Source organism: Phalacrocorax carbo, chromosome 7 (assembly GCF_963921805.1).
Source record: "Phalacrocorax carbo chromosome 7, bPhaCar2.1, whole genome shotgun sequence".
Lineage (NCBI taxonomy): Eukaryota > Metazoa > Chordata > Aves > Suliformes > Phalacrocoracidae > Phalacrocorax > Phalacrocorax carbo.
In genome coordinates this window covers 28,146,354-28,170,236 of record NC_087519.1, presented here as the reverse complement: position 1 = coordinate 28,170,236, position 23,883 = coordinate 28,146,354, and the positions used below count along the sequence as shown (strand labels likewise).

At 43.3% G+C, this 23,883-nt stretch overlaps 1 protein-coding gene across 1 annotated transcript in view; it reads right to left on the bottom strand.

The window, feature by feature from the left end:
• MYO7B (myosin VIIB) overlaps nt 1-23,883 on the bottom strand; it is a 59,342-nt gene that overhangs the window by 33,146 nt on the left and 2,313 nt on the right. The window contains exons 2-21 of the mRNA XM_064457257.1: nt 22,510-22,552; nt 21,045-21,158; nt 20,264-20,416; nt 18,819-19,003; nt 17,865-17,986; nt 17,061-17,203; nt 16,856-16,969; nt 14,642-14,795; nt 13,617-13,693; nt 13,190-13,309; nt 12,823-12,965; nt 11,316-11,526; nt 9,837-9,972; nt 9,452-9,612; nt 6,533-6,670; nt 4,824-4,976; nt 4,197-4,295; nt 3,547-3,641; nt 1,832-1,916; nt 584-802 (exon numbers count right to left, since the gene is read on the bottom strand). Of these exons, the coding sequence (XP_064313327.1) occupies nt 584-802; nt 1,832-1,916; nt 3,547-3,641; nt 4,197-4,295; nt 4,824-4,976; nt 6,533-6,670; nt 9,452-9,612; nt 9,837-9,972; nt 11,316-11,526; nt 12,823-12,965; nt 13,190-13,309; nt 13,617-13,693; nt 14,642-14,795; nt 16,856-16,969; nt 17,061-17,203; nt 17,865-17,986; nt 18,819-19,003; nt 20,264-20,416; nt 21,045-21,158; nt 22,510-22,527 (2,640 nt within the window). The 5' untranslated portion in view covers nt 22,528-22,552. The remainder of the gene's footprint in view (nt 1-583; nt 803-1,831; nt 1,917-3,546; nt 3,642-4,196; nt 4,296-4,823; nt 4,977-6,532; nt 6,671-9,451; nt 9,613-9,836; nt 9,973-11,315; nt 11,527-12,822; nt 12,966-13,189; nt 13,310-13,616; nt 13,694-14,641; nt 14,796-16,855; nt 16,970-17,060; nt 17,204-17,864; nt 17,987-18,818; nt 19,004-20,263; nt 20,417-21,044; nt 21,159-22,509; nt 22,553-23,883) is intronic.

Below are 23,883 nucleotides of genomic sequence, written 5' to 3'. Positions count from 1 at the left end.
ACAACTGCCAAGCCAGCTCCCTTCTGCCATTAACAAGCTGTCCACACCAGGACTTTATCCCACCATGGAGTCAGTTCTAGATTTGGCATTTTAGGGAACAGGCCACAGGCAGAAATCTGCAAACTGGCTTAATCCTGTTGGTACAGCATTAATACAGAAGGAGAACCATAGAGAAGCCTCTCATGTGCAGGATTTTCTCTGGCAGCGCATACCAAGACACACTGCATTAGGATTCCCTTTTGAATGGATCCCTAAGTGACATTATCATGCCTTGCTGTAGAAGTTGATCTTCCCTTGCAGGAGTGACTGATACACATACACATCTTATCTTTTTTCCTCCCTTCTGTCAAAAACATTTCAGCTCTGTCAGTGAAGTTTTGATCCATGATAATGAATATAGAAGGCAAACATAAACAAGATTGTCTGCTTAAAACTCTGCTTTCATACTTGACAAGAGTTCAAATATAGTATCTCAAAATAAATATCCACATCCAGTGCTATGCTATGGCAACACTTGCTGGTCATTAAATCTCTATCAGAACTTCATAGAAACAACATGTTCACAAGATATCCGTAAGCATACCTCCCGCTTCATCCTCTGGTAGATTTGGCGAGCAAACATGCCCCTTGCATATGCCTGTATAACACATACAGCTTTCTTCTGCTCTGCTGTCTTTTGACGCATTAGATAACCACGGCACATGGCTTGAAGCCTGATGATATGAGCCCGCGTTGCTTCATACTGCTTAGCAAGCTGCCGGCTCCGGTAGAGGGCCTGTAGGCGCCCAAAACCCAGCATAACCTGTAGGAGGTGAAGGAAAAATAAGTGATTATGGTTCAAAACCATTGAGACTGGGAATAAGTTGGGATGAGTAGAAGATAACAAAATTCAGTGTCTGGGTAAAGACCCTGGAATGGGCTAATGTGATACTGCCTTTTGCACTTTATTTTCTACAGGTAATAGGCTTTTAAAACTAGATTATATAGACTACTTCTGGGGACCTCTTCTAGGGAGTGGCTCCAGGAAGTGACAATGACAGCCTGGGATTATGACAAGGGAAGGAAGAGAGCAGAAATGAAGCCAAGTGAATAGGAAAAAAAAAGGCATGTCCTTGGAGAGATAGGTATGACAATTCCAAGTGAAGTAGCAGAGGAGGATGGGGCAGAGTGCAGGACAACAGCCTGGCTCTTCAGACAGGAGTTGCATCATTGATGCAGGATAGAAAATGTTTCTGACTGAAACAGGCAATTTCTTGTCCTGCCCCTTGTGAATGGGATGTATGGGATATATTAATAATAATTCCTGCCACATGAATACACATTATGTAAGTGCCCCCAATATGGGGTAACTTTCCTCACCCAGAAAACCCACTATCTATAGAAGATCAGCCAATATTTTTAATAATGTCATACTGATATAATGACTTTTCTGGTCATTTTTTACAGATTCCCAGTTTTCCTGTAACAGTTGTGGAAGACACTTTGCTCATAGCATTGTGGTAATGGACTAATGCTAGCCTTGGACTCCTGACTAGAAGTGTGAGATCACTCACATGTCAGGTTGCCAGAGCCAGGCCTGCCAGAGGTTAGCTGGGTTACTATTTTACCAGAAAGCAGAAATCTCAGAGGTTCAGCAAGCCCTGAGAGGTCCCAGAGCCTTCCTTGGATTTACACTGTTGTTTATACCCTGCCATCTTGCCTCTCCTCCCTTCAGTTGTGAATACCTTCATTCCCAATACTCCACTCAGTCTGGCAGGGCATAGTATATAAACACACATACACACACAAATATATATATATATTTATTTATACATATACGTCCGCCTCTTACCATTCTGAAATCCTTCCGGCAGCAGTAGCCTCGCCAGGCTGACTGAATTGCTACAGCAGACTTCCTCTGTTTCAGAAACTGCTTCCTAAGCAGACAGACAGGTGAGGTGACAAGCAATAAGTTATTTCTGCTGCTTCTTATGATAATAGTAAAGAATAAGGTGGCATTTTTTTCCTATTATGGGATGACTACAGTCTGATCTCAGCTTTATCTGCTGTCCAGGAACACTAGAGCCAGGAAAGCTATTGTTAGACTAACTAGCTCAATTATTAGTAGACATCTTGCGAGGGCAAGTTTGAAGCTCAGTGAGGGCTGTTCTTCCTGATTCTGAGTAGCCCAAGAGAAGTATTATGTTGCAGCAGAAAGATTAATCTGGTCAGGTGATACTACACCTTATACCTCTATACACAGGATAATTTGGTGATACTTTTGAACCACGTTTCAAAATTATCCTCACTCAAGGTATGTTGTCTGCTTACACATTCTCCATGCTGATGGAAAGGCCAGAAAAGGCTATTTTCCTGACCTTTTCTGTCAATAAAGGCCTTAGGAGATTTCACCTAGGCTCAGTTTGTTCTGCAAGTGAAGCAGTGCCATGAATCAATTGAGCTCACAGAATGTTTTCCTATTTGCTTTGCTATCCATCTCCTAGTAGAAAGGATGAGACAGAAGCATTACTAATCCACCTTGATACATCCGAGCTGACTTTGCCCTTAATACTGCAAAAATACTCATAGCAACTGCAGAGCAAATTCACCGCTGTGGTAGGAGAGCTCTGTAAGAACTGAAAAAGCCCTTGCACCAAGCCTGGGTAAGTTAACTCCCCCGTCTGATGACCACTGGCTCATCAGTGTCCTAACTGCCAGGTCTTAGAGCTCATCTACAAAAATGAACTTCCCATGGTAAAAGCTGTCACACTGTGGCTTTCAGAAGTGGCACATAGCTCTGACAGTTTAAAAATAAAAGCAAGGTGAGGCTTTTAGAGAGAAGTTATACTCTGTTAGATGGTAGGCAGAGTTTGAAAAAAAGGGGGAAGTTGGGCATTTGTGTCATGCTTTATAATTCTTGCTTCTCTACTGTCAGGAATATTTCTAAACCAAACCAGGATTCAGTCCTATATCATGGTTCTGGTTGGGGGATACAAGATTAATAAGTACAAATCATGAAGTAAAGCATTTTTAATGAGGACAAACTTTACTTGACAGTGACTAAATTTAACTTCTGAAGATATTTCAAACTAAACCAGAGAAAATGCAAGAATTGTGCATCTTTGGCAAAAAGAAGGGCCAGTTAGCTTCTGTCTGATTCTCCTCTATGTCTTGTATCAAAGAAGTATCTTAAATAGGAGAGTCCTTATAGCTCTGAGAACAACGTAGGTCCCATGGAGATTTCCTGCTTTCCAGATACCTACTGTTTACTAGAAATATTAAGTGCAAGTCCTCCTCCCAGCCCTTCCTCTTCATACAAACTGCATGTGCCACAGCCCTGCATTTTGAAAAGCATCATGAAAATAAAGAAACTGAGCCAGAACAAATCTTTGTGCAAAATCTGCACAGATGCACTATGCACTGTTATATGATGAGTGCCGAATTTAGGGCTAGTGGAAGGTATGGAATGATATATTTCATGCTCGAAAATGCTTCACAGAGTGTGTGCACTGCACCACTAAGATTACTGCTTCAAACCAAAGCAAATTCCCTTCTAAAGATCACTACCTGTCCTTCAGTCCTCTCATCACCTTCTGGATAAGAAGAACCTTCTCTGTGAGTATATTTTGGCGTTGCAGCTCCAATACCGTATCATGATGATCCTGTTAAAAGAAAGTGTGGATATAAGAGCTGAGCAGACCCCCCCAACTTCTGAAAACTGGACACGTGGTTTGAAAAAAGGCCCCAAATCATTATGATGTAGTGTGAGTAAAATGCATTTGTGGAACTGCAGTAGGATGATTGTATACCACCTGACCACACCATGTCTGGCTGTAGCCATAAACAAGCAGAAAATCTGCCTGCAGTAAGACTGTTTTTACCTGGGGAAATACTATGGATAAAGAAGTCCCCTGTAACAGTGCGCTGGTATCCAGTTCTTTCTTATGCTCAAGGCTTGGGCAGAGACCAATACATTGCACTGCACTGGTTTAGCTGCAACAGTGGAGCACAGGAACAGGATCAGCCTCTCCTACACCAAGCTGTGTCCAGTAAATTACTTGCCCTTCAGGAATAAAGATCCAGCCTCAGATTCCAGACAGACTTTATAAGAGAACGCAGTCCTCGTGGATCACCACTCTTGCACAAGCAGGTCATGCTATACTGTGAAGCACCCAGTTTTTCAGGAGAAGAGACAAGACACTCTCCTTTCTACTTACTTTAAGGAAAATCTTGGTCTTTCCAGCTTGCCAGCTTTCATCCTTGCCCAGCACTGCTTCAGAGATGCTGATAGAACTCTGTCGAGCATCATTCTTCAGCTGATGTGCAAAGGTATCATCATGTTAGGGCTTGGTTAGAAACACAGCACCCTATGTAAGGATCTATTGCCCTTCATTTCAAAGGGCAAAGAACAGAAACAGATGAGGTCTTACAGACCTCTGGGCTGACAGTATAATGAATGAAAAGTGGTTTAGCTCAAATGGTCAAGAAGAGGAGGAACATGAGTGCATGGCCAAGCACTCCAGAGTTCAAGTGCGAGGAGAATGTTAGAGACCTCAGAAGTGTGTGATTACAGAAAGAAACATCTGAGGGCAATGGGGACGCCACCCTGCCTGGGATGTCTATGTGGAGCAGGTCAAGGATAGCTGAGCCTAGAAGCACCTCTACCATTTCAGCTGAGGTCCAAGTGAGTATGTATTTAGCTGTAGCTACTGTGACGACAGATGCTGTGATGACAGCTCTCTCATCTGTGCCAGCAATAATTCAAGAACTTTCTCCTGTGCGAAAGACTAAAGCCTCATAAGGAAAATTTAGATTAGCCTTAAACTGAGTTTGTGCTAACACACCTTTTCTCGAAGAGACCATGGCAGGAGAACTCTGTATCTCTCAAAGAACTCCTCAAATCTGTAGCGAACTGGGTAGCCAGCTTTCCTGATCTCAATGGTCTCCATCATCCCTGAATATCGCAGCTGTTTGATACACAGCTCCCGGTCAAACAACTGAAAGGGAAAGCAGACAAGGAGGAGACTTAGCACTGAAAGAAGCTACACATGCAGCACTCCTCATAACGTATCTATTAACCTCCAACCTCAGAGTGCCTGCAAAATGGCCTACTATGCGTTTTTAATTGCACTTATTTCTTTAGTGCCCTAAATTAATTCATTACAGGTCTAAACAAGTCACCCCAAAGGATCTTCAAATTTATGTTTATTGGCAGTGGAAACAGTTCATTAACTTCAGTCTGGCTTTAGCAACCATTTTCAATTCTAAAAGTGCAATTTCAGATGAACAATAAATTGTTCATATCAATTTGCAGGTGCCTTTGGGCATAGCCATGCAAAACATAGCATGAGTGCTGCTAGTTGCTTGTAGTGCAGATTAAAAATAGGCTCACCAAGCCACATGCAATACTTCAAAAATTATTAAGTCACTTGACCAACACCATACAAGGTTTTAGCACAGAACTGGGTCATGATCTCCTGAGTTCCAGCCAAGCATCTTAATGACAAACTCACTTCTATTCTCCTGTAGTGTAAACTTAAGCCACATCATCTCTCTCAAACACCAATAGCTCTCCTGTTCTCTCTCAGGCTATTTCATAGTATGATCATTGTTGGATCTAACATTTTTTGTTTCTCCCCTTGTTGAGGGGATAGAAACTCTCCAGTTTTGTCTTTATCTTTACAGGTGTCATGGTTTCAGCTGGGATAGAGTTAATTTTCTTCACTCTAGCTGGTATAGTGCTGTGCTTTGAAATTAGCATGGAAAAAACCTGTTGAGATAACACACAGATGTTTAGGCTGTTGCTGGGCAGCGCTGATACTAGTCAAGGACATGTCTAGCCTCCCATGCTCTGCTGGGTGCACAAGAAGCCGGGAGGGGAGGGGGCACAGCTAAGAGAGTGGATTCAAACTGACCAAAGGGATATTCCATATCATGTAACGTCATGCCCAGTATGCTACCTGGGAGGGGCTGGCCGGGGGAGGGAGGGAGGAATCGCGGCTCGGGGACGGGCAGCGTCGGTCTGCAGGTGGTGAGCGGTTGTATCGTTCGTGTTTCTGCGTTTTTGTTCCCTGTTTTCCCTTTCCTTCCTTTTCCCTTTTATTATATTAACATTACTGTCATTATTATCATAATCATTTATCATCATCATTCTATTGTAGTTATTAAACTGTGCTTATCTCAACCCACAAGTTCTTTTGCTCGTCTGATTCTCTTCCCCATCCCACAGGGGTGGGGGGGGGGTGAGCGAGCGGCTGCGTGGTGTTCAGTTGCCAGCTGAGGCTGAACCACGACAACAGGAAAGGCTTTGACAACACCTCCCAGGAATATACCTATGTGCTTTTTTTGCCATCTATTAGTCTATGATGCTTTTAGAGATGTTTTTGTAAATTAACAATGCTATATCCTACCACCCTTTTTATTCTACTAATAGCCTGTACTCTGGGTCTTCTTGGCTGAAGTACAGATGTAAAATGCTACACAGCAAATAATAGCTTTTTTTTCTCATTAAAAAGTTTACTGAAGAAAAGACCTTATATTGTTAAAACATTACCAGTGGTTTCTTGTAGTCATTTGGCTTGATGCAGCGGATGAAGTAGGGCTGGCACTGCTTAAGGATTTTCATTAGTTTTTCCAGGGATTGCTTGAACTGTCCTCCCAGAGTAGAGAGCCGTTTGGTGGTATCCAAGCTCTGGGAAGAGTAAGCACATGCTGACTGCTACACCAACCACTGTCAGAAGCCAATTAATAAATCTTTGTATTTTTGTACAATGTAACAGTATCATACAACTACCAGAAAAAAAAATTATCTACCTACATGGGAGCTAAATCAGCCATCTGCATCTTATTAATTTGGGTTTATTCCTGCAAAGAAACCCCACTGAGCAGTTTCACCTACTTGGGCACTAAGTTCTAGCAGTGGGGCTGTGGTGGAAGACATTCCACCCACCTGAGCCCACATAGGTCTGGCTCTTCCAAACAAGGCTGCATTTAGTGTAAGGCCTGTGTGCCAAGCTATTCATGGGTGCGTGCCTGAAAGCTTGGTGAAAAACAGCCACTCCCAAAGCAACAATAACTTCCAGGCCAGACATTTTGCTGCTATCTTATAACTAACTACGAATGCTAAAGATCCAGAACAGCTCATTCTCTAGTGATTAGGATGACTTGCTCATTAATACTACAGTAAGCAAACTTTAACTGGAGGCTAAGGTAAAAGCTACTCCGTTTATGGCTGCATATAAAGTGCTTTATGTCTCACTGCTCTTTGTTGACTTTTGCTCCCCATTGTGATGTGTAACCCCAGAGGGATTGCACTTGGCTGCAGTTAGCTCCTGACTTCCCCAGCTTCTCTGAAAGCACAGTTCTACCTATGTCTTTAGGCCTACACTTCTACTTTCTAGTACATTTTAAGGGCACATTAAATTATGGTGACAACAGTGCAGATTCCAAGTAACAAAAAGATCCCGCTGACCTTTTACATACAGACATGGAGCTAGTCATTGCAGCACAGTACAGCTAGTTCGTTTGTTTGGGGGGGTTTGGTGGGTTGTGGGGTTTTTGGTTTTCTTCCTAGTAAATAATTTAAAGTCCAGTGGCCCCCTGTCACTTCCACGGTCTTTAAGGTACCTCGTTCTGCTGGTTCTTACGGTTAAAGCGCCCTTACTCAAGTGGCCACCTTCTGCTTTAGCTACAGGGCAATGCTGCCCTCCAGCGACCAGTCATGGCTGTGGAAACCTGTCCTGGGAACGTCTCATAGGCCCTCTGATGCATGTGAGGGCTAGCAAGCATCTGTTTGAAGTAGATATGATAACAGCATTTTTTAAGCTGTACATATTTAAGCTGTAGAAGAGTTAAAAGCCATTTGCACTCTCAGATCTTAGAGACATTTCTGCTGTACCAATAAATCACTGGGATGGCCACACAAGTCTGAAGCCCACGCCCTCATGATATCGTACATATAACGTTAAAGCTGAATTTGTTGTTGAGATGGTGGTGACTTTTCTCCCCAGTGTGCCAGGAGAGCAACTCTGAGACCTCAGGACAGCAAAGTTTTTTCTGGCACTTCACTCTCTATTCTTTTCTGTGGCCTGCTTCTTAGGCTTCCCAACAGTGGCCCAACCTATTTGAAATTAATAGGGGTATTTCAGCTAATTTCTGTGCATTTTGAAATGGGCAATAGCCCACATTTAGTATCTCCTTTCCTGACATGCCACTGTACTTTCTAAAAGTAAGGAAAGGTGTTTTTTTTTCAGTAATGCAATCTTATTTATAGACAAAAAAAACCCCAACATTAGAGCAATGTAGGTAGACCTGATATTTAATCTGAAGGTATTCATAGTATTTAAGAGATGCTAAGCCAGTTCTCTGTTGCTGCTTGTACCACTTCTGTACCACTTCTCCTTCTCCAGGATGTTTACCTGTCCATGGCCAGATGTTCTGGACAGCAGAAAGCCACATTGGGATAAAGACTGAGGAAGAAAGGACAGGATGAGAAAACAGTGCCAGGAGAATAGACAGATAACAGGTAAGATAGTAAGCTGACTGTTCTGTACCCTGACAGGGAGACTCAAAGATATAAACATTAAAAGCAAAAGTACCTTCACATGATGATGACACTGCATAGTTAAATTCTCAGAACTCTGCCCCATGCTGTTTCCAGTCCACTGTGCTTTACAACCTCATTTTCACTAGGCATGGCACAAAGCTGCCTACACCACTAGCCACGGATGATTCTGTGATAATTAGCCATCATGAACTTTGTCACAAAGCCTCTCGGCCAGGAGGGAGGGCTAAAGTTGCAGTAATACGCAGGGCAGTGAGACTGTCTACAGGTATCACTGGGAGCAGGAGATAGTGTCTTTCTGCGACAGCACAGCTATTTGATCCTTTGTGCGTCTGTCAGCTTGCAAGAACAAAAAGGCCAGGGTCCCACCTGCCAGTTGCCCAATCAGACCCCTTGGTGTTATGGTCCCAGCAGACTGGCTACATGCACAGTATCACAGCAGTTTAGATGCTGGCTTCTGAACAGGTACTGGCTTTGCAGAAGGGTCTCTGGTTGGTGCCTTGTTCCATTCCAATGAACCTTTTGAATGACAGTTTCCTCCTACTAATTTACATTCATCCTGGCAATGTGGATGCGGTATGAATACCCAGGCAGACACAGAGCAAACCCATCCAGTTCATGACAACATGAGGGAAGGTAGCACAACCAATGCTTCTGTGACAGCCTCAAGCATGGCTACACAGATGTCCAGGGATGCAGTCCTGGGAGACAGGGGGACATTACACTTTTTTGCAGCATGGACACCAGACCCTGACTTTTCCTGCAGACTCCTTTGCAGAAATTAGCTGAATGAAAGGCATAGGGATTTTCAGAGATATTGCAAAAGAAAGAGGAGGTCAAGAACAGACAGAGTCTTATGGAAGGAAGGAGAAATGAGTTGTTTCTACAACCCAGGACCAGTAAGCCAACCTTGTAGGCCTGGTCAGCTCCAGGATGCCGGATGGTCCCACGTCCCAGACTAGGTGGGGTCGCTTCCACCTGGAAAATCTCTCTCAGGAATTTGTTTTTGGAGGAATGAACCACTTGCATTACATTAGCACTCAGTGTGTCCCGATTTTTCTCCAGGAAATCTATAGGATGGAAACAAAATCATCTTGTCACCTCTGCATCCTGCTGGCTCTAGCGACACTCTGTCTAGCTAAAATCTACTTCATTTACAGTAACCTGCAGATTAGTTTAGAGTAATCCTCCTGACCTCCTGATCTGACTTCAGATCAACACTACCCTGTGCCACACATCCAGGGCAGGTCACGTCCTTCTCTTCACCCTCTGTATCCAGCAGAGATGGTCTCACCTTTTGATTCATAAATGACAACCCCAGCAAAGTGGTTGATGCCAAACTTGGTGTCATGGACACTCTTAGGTGGGATGTAGACTTTACTTTTGCCATGGAGGGAATTGATTTTGATGAGCATGGTGGCATCTGTGCCCTAGAAAAAAATACAGGCAAAAAAAGACAGTTAGGCAGATTTCCCCCAGCAGTGGCCTATGCTCAGCGAAGAAATAGGAGTGGTCCTCAGAGATAACAAAAGCTCAAATTCTGCCCCTTATTTGTGTAGCAGATCTGGAGGGAGGTAGTGCCAGAAGTGTCTTCCCTTTTACACAGGCCCTGCTCTCAAGCATCAGGACAGAACACACCACCAGAGCATTAGGCCTGGTGATTTAGGGCTGTACACAGGTCCCCATAACACTACTAACATCAACAGGTGTGCTGAGAATTGCCCAAATGTTTGGACCTCACAAGCAGAGCCCCTCACCAACCTTCCCATGCATTTCTACCCAGCCATGCTCTGAGGAGTGCATGCTCCTTCTTCCAGGCAGGCACAGTTCTTCTTTCACTCCCCAGCTGGTGAAAGACTCAGAGATCCCTGGAAGAAGGCTGCCCTGAGGAGATACCAATCAGCATGCCCAGATCGTGACTTCCACAGGTAGTCAGTCAGCTGGGTGCTTCTCTTCAAGGGGTGCCATCAAAATCTCATTTCTTTGTGGTATGTGTAAGACTAGCTCTGCTCACTGGCCTGTGATAGGGGTAGTGAGTGCTGGGTTATCTGAAAAGCCATGTGCTCCAGGAATCAGAGAGTAGATGCCTTCTTGTTCTGACTGCAGGACATACAGTGGGGACCACCCTCTTCTTAGGGAGGAAAGGTGAAAGCTGTCTGCCCATACATGGTCCTCGCAAATGGTTGCCTGAGGACTACAAACGAGCTGAGACAGGGGCTTGCTTTTCTGGACAAGCCCACATTGCCATCTGGTTCCTGTACCAGCACTCCTGCTTAGCCTCACCATGCTCTGGAGACTATGAAAGTGCTCTGCAGGGATGCCTGAGATCAGATGCTACTTTCACCTCTGCTCTTCTGTTTGAGATGCCTGGCCTTCTCAGAATAACAATTCCTCACAACAGTGACATTGCTGAACTAGGTCTGTCATCCAGGAGAAAAAGAGCAAGCTGCAGGGGAGACCAACATCAGAACAATACTAAAACAGTAAGCAAATTCAAAGATTTTCTAAGAAGCCCTTATAAAATTATCTGGACTCCTTCGTTCTCTGTTTGGAGTAGCTGTAAGAGTTTCAACAGCAAGGTAACAGGAGGAGGTCACAGCAGGGAGTGAAGCATTTGTATATTGAGCTAATTTAAAAGGAACTTCTATGGGGGAAGACATTGCCTCTCATAATGTATCCGAAAGCCACCTTTTCACTTCCCTGTGGGTAAAGGCAAGTGTTACCTGTGAGCTGTGCGCAAAGCCAGGCATTACAGGTGAAACCAGAAATTTACCTTTGGGAACTTGCTCTCCTCATCAATGAGGGAGATGATATTCATAGGCTTGAGTGCAATGACTTCCAGAGCCTGGTGGTTATCAGTGAAGTCAATGTGATTCCAGGCGATGTGCTCCGCAAGGTATTCCTCTTGTTCCAGCTTGAAGATGTGGTGCACGAAGAACTGCTGAAGGTGCTCATTGGCAATGTTAATGCAGAGCTGTTCAAAGCTGGGGTGGCGGGGACAAGAAGGGAACCCATGGTCATCCTTGGCCAGTGCTGCACTGCTCTATGGCATTCTCTGTGTTAAATACATATCCAGATACACTACTGCTATGTTCCACAGTGTTAATGATCACCACCACTGCATGTTGCCAATCTTAGCAATCAATATAAGGGACACATCTTCTGCTATGATAAAGATAAGCAGAAATGAGCCAACTGACAATAGAATGTTGCTGAGTAAGCAAGGAAAGATCTTGTATGTGTTTCAAGAAACTCTAGAGATAAAAGGGAACATAACTGTGAAAATAGCTTGATTGTAAGAGTGTGTGATGTGTTTTTACTTGCACTGGCACTACCACTACTTTTGTTAGTTACTTCTTAATGCTGCAGCTGAGTTTCATTACCTGGTAATTGCTGTGTCACACTGTGTGTGCCTGTGGGGTGCTTACCACAGTGAGGCCCCATGTGGACTGCAGCCTTTGGGAATAGCACAAAATAATAGCAGAGAACACAAAAGATAGAAGATGGACTGAACAGATCCTATACCGTGTTCCAAAAGTCAGAGAGGAATATTGTCTTGTTGAAAGCAAGCAAGATGAATCAGTTGAAGTGGATTGGAAAAGACTGCCGAACATTTGCCGATGGTTTGTGGAGTACTGATGATATGGTACCTTACAACTGAGAGAATTGCTGCCCTTGTAGAGAAGGGAAAACAGAAATGGTGCTTTAGGACTGAAACCACCAGTAGGAGAGGTAGCAGTGGAACAATGGTATACTGACCAGGTATTTTGCTGACCTGTCTTTGAGAGTAGAGGAATGAAGCAGCCCCAAAAAAGGGATGGGAGAACACTGGGCAAGATGGAAGCATGAGCTGAGATGGGAAACTCAACATGGCCTCCTTTGTACTACATACAAAACGTATCCTGAGAGACATTGTAAAAATGCTATGGAACAAGAAAGTTTGGTACAGAGACATGGAACATACTACATCCTTACACAGTGGCTGCCTACACAAAGCAGTTTCATAGCCATCTCCTCTGAGAAAATTCCTGAGGTCCTGGAACAGACAGGTACAGTGGCTGCACCAAAATAAAGGTTGGGGGAGAAGGCAGAAATATGACCAAGACTGAAGAAAAACAGAATCTGTGCATGATTATAATTGGGAAACTTCAGTGATGGAAATTTCACTGCTTTTCTGAGAATCAGGATGATAATGAAAGTATGTGTGTGGTTTTTCATTCCTCCCTTTTACATCAGCTGCTTTTCAGCTTCCCAGTGGAAATTAATCTAGAGCCTCCTACCTGTTGTTGCTGAAGTTTTCAAACCCAAAAATGTCCAACAACCCAATGGACTGACGTCTGTCTTTAGGCTTCTGAGAAGTTGGGTTGAAAATGGCTGAGTTGATCTTGTTCACTATCCACAGGAAAATCCGTCCATATATACCCTGAGAAAAAATTAAAGAGGAATTAGAGCCCATCATTACAGTCTTTGGACATAGCTAACTGTTTGTGATTGTGCAGCTACAATGCTGTCAAACTATGCCTGAAAACTGTGAGGGACTGGAGCCCTCTTGGTGAATGTTTGCCACATACGGCTCCTCAACCAGTAAGACAGACAGCTCTGAAAGCATCCCCAGTCTTTAAACAGAAAAGACGTAAGCACCAGTACCTTCACAAAGGCATCCCTCCCATCTGCAGCTTGAACTACATTCAGAGGCTTGGACACACTTTCTCCTCGGACAATGATGGAGAGGTTTGTGAGGCTGTTCTGGAGTTCACTGGAGTCCACCTGGAGGAACAGTCATGGCAACCTGGTCATTCCAGGTGGATAAAGGAGATCCAGCGAACTCTGCCTCAGGAAGAGGCCCATGACAATCTGCCTGTCCAGCAGTATTCGCTGGTGGCCTGCTGCCCCAGTTAAAGATCTCCTAGCTCAGAGAGACACCTGCAACAGCATCGCTTGAGTGTCAGCAGGAGGAAGGAGACATGCCCATTATATGTGCATCCATACATAAACACTCCACAGAGACATGCTTTGTCAGTGTGCTCAGGGAGCAAGGGTGAAGGAGAGAACTAGTAGGAGGAAAGTCCATTACCTCAAGCAATTTGGTTGCAACTGAAAAGTGCGGTGAGTCCATCACATCAGAGCAGTCTAAGTTGTCGTACACAGCCGCTACAATGAGGAAACAGTCAATCTCAGAGAGAATAATTTCTGCTACGGTGGGGGGCTGTGGCGTTATTGCAGCCATATTTCTGTAACCCTGTAGCTCTGGGAATGTGGCAAGGCAGTAAGTTCTCTTTTGAAACTCCTGAGTTTGGTGATTTTATTAGGGAGGGTCCTGATTTCACTCAGGGATCCTTGGATGTATAGGGCCCTCACAACTCCAGAACATCAGGCTAAAAATAGCAGCAAAATGAACAAGGTTATTAATTTTAAACAGTAGATATTGGGCATCTGAGGAAATGGAATCTGACTTCAGAAAATATGTTTCTGAAAATATTTTTTTCCATGTGTCTGGCTTGTGGGAAATTTAGACAATGAAGGGGAATGAGGGAAGTCCCTCATTTTACCTGCCAGCATTACTCCAATGAATCCAGCTGGCATCACTGTATTGGGCCCTCTGTATCAAAAAGGGAGAAAGATTCCTTTTCTAAAATGTGAGAGCTTCTGGCATCCCACTGGTGGGTGTCTCACACTGTGCCTGTGCCATACCAGAAGTGCACTTCTGCAGGTGAGTGTTCACCAAACCCAGCCTGGAAAATTACTGTTATCATCTCCACAGCAAACATCACTCAATTGCTCCCACATCCTCTGGACTGCATAAACAACAATCAGCAACTGTAACATGACATTATATTTTCTGTTGTTTCAGTGTGATAAGGCCTATTTATAACCATGGAAATCCAACAGCATTACAAATTAATAATAAGATTATGTTTTTTAAAACACTAGGCAGTGGAGTCACAAATCAGAATTTCATGGTGTTTATCTGCCTGCTCTTCCAACCCTGTTCACACAGGGCGGAGCAGTACAATCTAATCTGTACAGATGGAAACAGGCAGCACCTTTAGGCCTTTACCATGGAGTCTGAGGAAAGGCCAAGCACAATGCTGAGTTTACCTTCAAACTCTACATTCCCCAGGTGCAGGATCACAGCCAGCAGCTTGCTGATATCCCAGTGCTCAGAATCTGAGAACATGAGGATCTTCATTGCTGAGCGGATGTGGGCATAATCCTTTGCATCATTCCGGCCATCACAGGACATGCAGTTGCCCTGCAAAACACCACACCCACAGGTAGGGAAAATCCTCCCAGCACCCATACAAGGAAGAAAAGACCTGCAGGCTGACAAACCCTTGTACACAGTGTGGAAGCCCTGTGAGCCACTTGCCACAAGATGGAAAGTAAAAACCTATTTAGACAGAATCACAGAATCACAGAATCCCAGGTTGGAAGGGACCGCAGGGATCATCTAGTCCAACCTTTCTAGGAAGGGCGCAGTCTAGACAAGATGGCCCAGCACTCTGTCCAGATGACTCTTGAAGGTGTCCAACATGGCCGAGTCAACCACTTCCCTGGGGAGATTATTCCAATGGTTGACTGTCCTCAACGTGAAAAATTTTCCTCTGGTGTCCAATCGGAATCTCCTCAAGAGCAATTTGTGTCCATTCCCCCTTGTCCTCTTCATGTGACTCCATGTAAAAAGGGAGTCTCCATCTTCTTTGTAACTACCCCTTAAGTACTGGTAACATGGTGATGAGATCCCCTCTGAGCCTCCTTTTCTCAAGGCTGAAAAAACCCAGTTCTCCCAGCCTATCCTCATATGGCAGGCAATAGACATTCTATATGTTCTTCCCATGGCTGTTTCTCCCCTCAACTCTGCTCTCAAAAAGAAGACATTTCTCCAGGGCTAGATTGAATACTGGGGAAGCCAAAAGGAAAAGCTATGGGGAAGGCTGCTCTGGAGCATAGAATGACAGGAACCTTTGACAAGGCTATCTTCAGTTACAGGGCCATGCCTGTATCTTGGCGTCCTCTCTCTGCCTTGCCAATAGATAATTAAGAGCCTTAATCCCAAATCAAAGCAAGTAGGATTGAATCGGTGCTAGAAGGCAAATCTCAAAATAAGAATATTAAGATCCAGTGGAAAGCAGATATAAACATCCAAGGCAGCATCAGAACCTTTAGCAAAGCCTGCACAGCAGATCCTAGGATGCCGCTCCTGAAAGAAACTATTTTCAGCCCTAAAGGAGATGGGAAAATGCCTTTTTTATCATTGCTATTACCAACAATATAGAATGATGATTACAAAAGTGAAGTATTTCTAGACATTTCAGTTTACAGCATGTAAACATGCCAGCTTGTGCCAACAGCTGACCTGAACAAAACCATTGATATGTCCTCCTTTAACATAATCCTCCTATCTCTGTATTATACTGCCCTACTCCTGACCCAAGGAACTTCACACCTTTTTATGGAATGGCCAATGTGTGAATTGCACTCATCAGCTCTTGCTGCAAGAACACTGCTATTTTGAAAACATTACAGTTGAAAAAATCTCCAGCAACTTTAACAGTTTTACTCTTGAGACTCCAAAACCAGCTTTATAGGCTTTATTTAATTTCCCCTGAGACTAGACGCCCAGCTCCCATTAGCTTCAGCAGAAGCAGGACTTAGTCCCATTTTTCCATAGCTGTAGAACAGTCCAAATCAAAACAGCTGACATTAATATGAGGTATCTGCACAGGCTAAAGAACAGGATTTTCACCATGCCTTTCATGCCCTAAACCAACCGATTAGCTATTTTCAAAAATTTCACCTATGAGCATCTCACTTCTGCCACTATGGCAACATAAACTCAGACATTGACATTAACATTAGCTGTTGGAGGTTAGATTGAATGCCAGCTTCCTGTATTATGTATATAAGATTTATCAGATATAAGGACTAGGATTCTTGGCGGCACTGTTTCTGCTTATTCATTTTCCTCTAAAGTATATACACCTGTTAAGTATTCTCCCGAGCATGAGATCTGAAATCTGAGTACCCATGAAAGTGGGGGATGTTTCCCATCTGCTTTAAGATGTCCTTTATGTTTCTTAAGTCTTTGATAGAAAGTTTTGAACTGCCACAAGCTGCCTCCCACTGGTGGACATTACAATAAATCTCTGAAATTGAGGCTCACAGCACTTTTTGTGTTACTGCTTCTGGTACTCCAAGGAGAGGACTGTCCAGATTTGGCAACGACCCATCTGCAGCTCCTATTGATTATAATTGCTCACTGGGAGAAGCAAACGGTAGAGGGATAATGGAGAAGAAAGCAGAGACTGTTACCACTGTGAGATAAGTGTACTCTGAAGCAGTGCCCAGATTCAGCATCTTTTTCTGCTCTGTATTCATTCCCATTAGCATGCAGTAGAAAATGTGATAGTTCCTTTCCTCTGGAGCCTAAAAGAAAGAAATAGGCCAATGGAGAGCCTTTTGAGCATAGGCTTGTAACACAGAAGCAGGCAGAATGGACATCTGCCAGTGCCCCTACCTGCCGGCAAACCCGTGACTTTTCCAGAAGAAACTGTTCTATCTGGGCTCCTTCTATCACACCATTTTGGTTGAAGTGGATATCAATGTATTTCCCAAAGCGGCTTGAATTGTCATTTCGAATTGTCTTGGCATTTCCAAAAGCTGATGGGCAAGGGACAGAGACAGTATGTGGATTATTGCAGTTAATGAACATCAAGTCTATTTTTTATGCCCTTTTTCACACCTGTGTTCCAAAAGACAGTGCTGACAAGCACTGAAGAATGTCTGGTCTCAGGCTGCCTCCTAAAGAGAGAGGCATGCATACTGTGCATCCAGATAATTGGGTCCTAAAAGACATATTCATATGTTCCAAATGTGGCCTATATCTGGCCAGCCAAGAGAGCTGGGCAAGCCTGAAGATCTCCAGAAGGACTTACTGGGAACACACTTGATCCCTCTGCAGAGAAAGATGGGTATCTCAGGGAGCCGCCCTATAGATACATCCATGCTTGGCCAGTCACTTTGTCACTAGCTAATGCAAATGCTAAACCAGTGGTCTTTACCTTGGGCTCTGCATTCCTAAGGGCTCTTCTGCTCCCAGCAGTTCCAGGTTACATACTATAGTGGCACCTCCTCCTACAGCGTGGGACCTGTTGTGGACTTCATGGGGACATGGCAGAAAAGTATAGAGAATTTCTACCCTGCATCACCAGTGTTTCAGGGTCTTTAGCAGTGGTTCAAAGATCTGTTTCTGACTTTTTATCCTGCTACAAAAATTCTGAGATAAAGGTGGTAAATCAGGCATGTTTGCTAAATAACCTACCTTCCAGAATGGGGTTGGCCTCTAGGATTTGCTGCTCTATCCAGGAATGCTGGCCACTGACAGCTGCCAAAAACTGTAGTATCAGCTTTGTGCTTTCAGTCTTCCCAGCTCCAGATTCTCCACTGCAGTAAGAAACAAGATCATTACAGGTTTCCTTTCTTCTTTTTTGGCTAGGGTGGCAAAATGGCAGACCAAGTTAAAAAAAACCAAAAATTCCACTTTTATTTACCCTGGGAATGGCAAATCTGACTGTCTTTCATGGAGGGCTGGAGAATTTTAGTCTTTCATCATCTTATCTGCTAAAATTTCAGTTGTTTTTTAGGCTTAGGATGAAGACTAAATTCTCCCACTGATTAAGAACAAGCAGTCCATGGAAGACATTCTGTACCAGTGCAAATTAAATGACCACTTGCTTTTCTTCTTTAATGCATTACCAGATTTTCAATGCCAGTCCTAGCACATCAACTGAGTTGCCTCAGCCATAATCAGATGTCATTGCAATGAGACTATATGGTTCTTCACACTGATGATTAACAGAAAATGGGTACATGTTACGTGTTTATAGGATGAAGAAAGCTTCCTTCCATCTTCAGGTTAGCAGAGGTCGTTTCTCTCCAGGAACTCTCTCTTCTCAGAAAATACATGTAACAAAGTGTCATGTCCCCAGGGTAAAAGATAGCCTTATATCACACAAGCTAAGATGTTATGTTTCTATATATAGTGACCACTTGCAGAATGTATCACCACATTCAAAGATTCTGGGGGATAAAGATGGACTTCAGAAATCCCTTGCTTATGTTCTACCTTTTGCAGCCCTAGCTGAAAATATTTCCTTCCTGTTGTCCCTAGTCTTATCTGTGCCCTTCCATTTGGAAGGTATCCTGTTCCCATAAAGGTGCCCCCAAAACATGCCAGACTTGGTTTCTGCTACTTGTCCTCTCTGAGTCTAGTCACCTGATCACACAGCACTGGTCTCTCTTATTCCTCTTCATATTGAAATAACAGTTGTCTGCAATGGCGAAGACATGAGGTGGTAGCTCTCCAATCCTCCTGTTACAGTACAGTTTGATCTGATCGACTGTGTAGAGGGGCAGTAGCTGGTATGGATTCACTGCTACCAAGATTGATCCTGTGTAAGTCTGGAAAAGAGTTATTAGCATTACCTCTAGCAGCACACCTGCAAACAAGAATACAGCCAAAGTCACTTGCAGTATAAATCTAAACAGAGGCAGGAGGGAAGCCTGGGAGATCCATAACAGGACTTGGGTGAGGCTGAGAGCTTGGTTCCTCACTGTAAGATGCTATTAAATATCCCAGGATATGGAGGTTTTTGCAAAAGGAAGAATGCTAGCTATCATCTCCTTGCCAAATCACAGCTCAGTTCACTGTCTCAAGCTAAAGCACAAGAAAGTCCAATTTGACCTGGCGTTTCTGTGTGTTATCATAAGCTGTTTTGTAGTGTTTTGTTAAGTTGCTTTTGTGTTCTAGTGCTGATGCAACTGAACTTTGCTAATAAGCAAAGTAATGGTTGCATTATTCAGACAGTCATTCAGTAACACTTGTAAACAACAGCACCATTGAAATGAAGGAGGCTGTTGAAAGCTGTAGAAGTGCAAGGCGATAATATTGTCCAAGAACTTTGACATATGACACTGCAGACTGCTATAGTCTAATATAAAAGGCCTATACACGCATCTTGGTAGTTATAACTGCAGCATGTATAAAATCAGTCCTTGTTTATACTAAACATCACCACATCTATGTTGTAAAAGGCAGCTCCTCTCCTACAGTGTATATAACATGGGAGGCAAAGCATGGAAAAACCTGTCTATTATTATCATATTACAAACTGGAAACAAAGGAACAAAGAAACTAAAAATGCCAAATTGCTCAGTCACAGATAAAACCTGTAATGGACAAGAATTAAAACCAGGTGTCCTAAATATCCAGATTTATTCTTTATCTATTTTATTACATCAAAATCAAGTAAATATTGATTTGGACTGGAGGGACAATCCAAATCATGTCACTGTGTACTAATTAGATTGACCCTGTGTCACAGCTGCAGGTAATAGCAGCACTAAGCTGTAACATGGGCTGGATTTAGCTAACTGTCAGTCACTGGTGGAAATGATCACTCTAGGAGAAAGTAAGTAGGGTCACTACCTATACATATTGCTGTGATTTCAGAGACTGCTATTAGCTCTCTTCTTCACAGCCAAAGTACTGGAATGAAAGAAGAGAAAAAAAACTATGTTGTGTCTCCTTGGCACCCTCAATCAGTAAAGCAAGCAGAGGGCCCCACGTATGAAAGGCTTGCAGGCTGCCCAGGTCACTCCACTAAATGTGTATTAGAGGTCATTCCTAAAAGTACTATGCCTGGTGACCTTAGCACTTACATAGATTTTGTGCTCCTGGTGGCGGATGAGGAGGTTGTGCACCATGCCTGCTTCATGGAGATCCCCAAGACGGATCATGTCTTCCACCCCCTGAACAGAGGAGGGGTGCATCAGTCTCACCATGTGCATGTTCCGAGCTGTGATCCAGTGTTCCTGAAAGAGGCAAGGCATCAGCCTTAATGTGTTATGCTGTTGCTCAGAGGCAAAGGAAAGACAGCCATGTTAGACCAGAGTGAGCTTCAGTATAATCCATGCTCAAACCAGCATATTCTAACAGCCAGTTGATTGAACTACAGAAATTAATTGGTTTGCTGCCTCCCAGTACCAGATGATTTAAAACACTAGACGAAGCCATTCAGGTGTGTTCTGGACGTCACCAAATTTAGCATTGTTCAGAGCACAGCTCTGTCAGGGCATCACAGCCACAACATTGTATGAGGTAGGGATGAAACCTCTACTGACTTTAGCAGGATCATGATTTCACCTAAAGCTCCACCAAATTTAGGGATTGGAACCTGTCCATTTCCTTAACTACACAGATATAACCTCTAGCTCAGGAAGCTCTAAATCTTCATAGTGCTGGGACCTGGGGATACTAGGGTATTACCCTGTACTTTCCTTATTTTTATATTCTTTCTTTCAGTATACCCTACCAGACTTTATCAAAGTCAAACCATTTAGCTAGATGGAGCTTCGGTCTGAACCAACAGGGCCATTCTTTTGTACTTTGTACTTTTAAATTTTATGTTCCTCTTTTACAAAAAGTTATAGCATAGCGCACCTTGCCTTCGTCATCCTCCAGCAAGATCCGTCCTGACTCGGAGTCCTTCACAACTGCCCCGATAGGGACATTAAATTCATCATTTTGTTGAGTGTCCAGCCACACATGATCACCCTGGGGAGAAGAAAAGCTATTGTCAAGTACAGTGACACCTGAAGCCATGTAGCTCACATGCATACCTCTCTTGATCTTAATTTTTTAGTTATGTCATTTCTTCAGCAGTGTTTAACTGTGTAAGTTCTTACTGCTCACAGGCAGTACAGTCTAACGGTTATAGCATCGAGACCTCTGAGTTCTACTCCCAGCTCCACAGCTGACCTAGAATATGATTTTGGACAAGTCACCAAACACAGTGGTCTCACAAGGAAATGAAGCGACACCTTTTACAAGGACAGCAATTACTCAGCTCCACTACCTCCCAGATATTGGTGGGGGACACAGTGAATGCTAGTAAAGTGCCTTGGCAGCCTCACATTAGCTATGTTATTCTTTCAGAAGAGATGCTTGAAAACTTAGACACTACCAGGAAAAAGAAAAACAAATAGATGTACAGACTAGACGCCTGGAAATGTAGAGAGCTTTGTTGCAAGAGTTTTTAGATGTATATTCTTTCCGCTATAGCTGAAATCACTTAGAAATGTAAATGCATTCATGATCTCTCTCCAGAGGGGGAAAAAAAGGCATTCTTCAGCAGCCCAGGTCCTCTCTTTATATTTGTAGAGGCATGGCCACATCCTGCCTCTCTGCAGTGCAAGCAAGAAAGCAGAACTGCTTTGCTGTCACTGGAGGAAAGATGTGAGCTACAGTTGCCCTTTCCTAGGAATGAGCACCATTTTGGTGTCACCTGCACTACTGTCCTGTTTATACTCCCCAACTCCAAGCCCCTAGGAATACCTTGTCTTTCTCCAGGCACTAATACAGATTCATACAGAAAGCTTCACTGTAATGGCTGGAATGAAAATTGAACAAACTGTAGATCAGCTCTCCAATGGGTAGGAACCAGCTTTCTAGCTGAGTGTCTTGTCTTATACAACTTTTGTTACATACTGTAGCATTAACTGTCAAAGTTTCAAATTTTTTACTGAAAAATTGTTTCTTTTTCCTGTCAAAATACTTTATGGGCTTATGTTTAAAACTAAACAAGTGTAGTGGAAATCATCTATAAACATTGCACAAGATTATGAAGAATGTTACAGACTAACAGCTCTCATTTGTGTTTAAGAAAACTCCAGAGGTAATCTGTGTAGTTTCAGTGCCACACCTTGTGAGAGAGGTCACCAGTTCTGCAGGAGCAGAGCCAGGCTAGGCAAGATACCTCTGCATCTCTAGTCTACATTGGTATTATTTTATACCTTGATACTGGGTATTGCTACTGTCTTTCTGAGATGGACCATGATGTTAAGGTAATTTTCTCCTCTTTGGGCCTCAGGTTAGTCAGTAAATCACAGCAAAGAGTAGGACTTACCTTTCTGAAAACGACCATTATGTTTCAGATCACTGTATGTAACCTGCAGTGCAAAGCAGAATGTAACATTAGGCCAGAAAAGGGCTCAGGCTTTGATCAGGACAGATAGCAGGGTGGAGATATTTCCTTGTAAATATAACAGCAAAATGGCTTAAAATAATTATGTTTACAGATTTCATTAGAGCAAAAGAGATCAAAATAAGCTACACCCATTGTAGAAACAATGAAACCACCTACCTAAAGCAAAGATCTGCAGCACTGGGGTGGTGGTCTGCTCTGAGTTCTACCACATAACCCTGGAGATGTTCTCAACCCTGAAGGAGTCGCTGTGCACATTTTCATACTGAATAGTTCCCTCAATCAAATGCTAGGCACATTTATTTACTGAAGTTCAAGTTGGGCTCACATTTAAAAAGACCCCACAATGCAATGTAACTCAATGCACAATACAGCTATGTTTGGTTGGTCCATTGACCCAGCAGTTCAATTCCTACAAGTGGCTAGCCCAGTGACACAGACTGAATTCATACTCCCCTAAGATGCTCAGTTCCCTCAGACTCTCACAGCTTGACCCTACCACCATATAAAAACTGAGGTCTAGAGTTCACCTTTCATGGCTGGAATGGAAGGGGTTGCAATGAAGGCATGAGCAGCAAAATAAAGAATAGGAAGGAACAACAATAAAATCAGGAGCTCGCTATCAAGAGCATAATAGTGAAAAGGTTGGTGTCCAGAAACCTACACCTGTGCTTTGATTAAGAGATGGTGCTGTTTAGGCAGTGAGTGATCCTTGAAAGAACCAAAGAAACTGTCTTCAGAAGCTGCTTTCTGTCCCATAGGCTACTGCAGCTAGATTTTGGGAGTGATTCCAGGACTAGGTGTGATTTGATGGCTCCTGCTCTTGACACAGCAGGAAGGCTGCTGTATGCCTTTTACTGTGTGTGGTAAATCACAGGCAAAGAGTCTGCAAAGTTCCCCTCAAATGTTTCCAGAGTTTCAGACAGAGTTTTTTTTCCCTGTTACCTCTTCCTACTAGCAGGAGTGATCCCTGCATGTTAAGGCTGTTGAGTAACCTGTGATTCAATAGCTGCTGTGTGCAGCAGACATCAGTTATTAGCCTAGGTCTCTACTGCCTCGTATTCACAAACTTGTCACAGCTGTGTGATCCATTCTGCTGCCTCCATTTCTCTAAAGGATCTCTCCCTCTATCCATTGTTCCAAGACACCCAGAGAAAAGGCTCAGCTCAGAGTTGATAATAAGAATTAAATGCTTGCAATACGCAAAATGCTCCATAAAATGCTAACCTTGGACCAAAAATTAATTCTATTTTTACCATTTTATGATCTATCATCAATGATGTTTTTCTTAATATT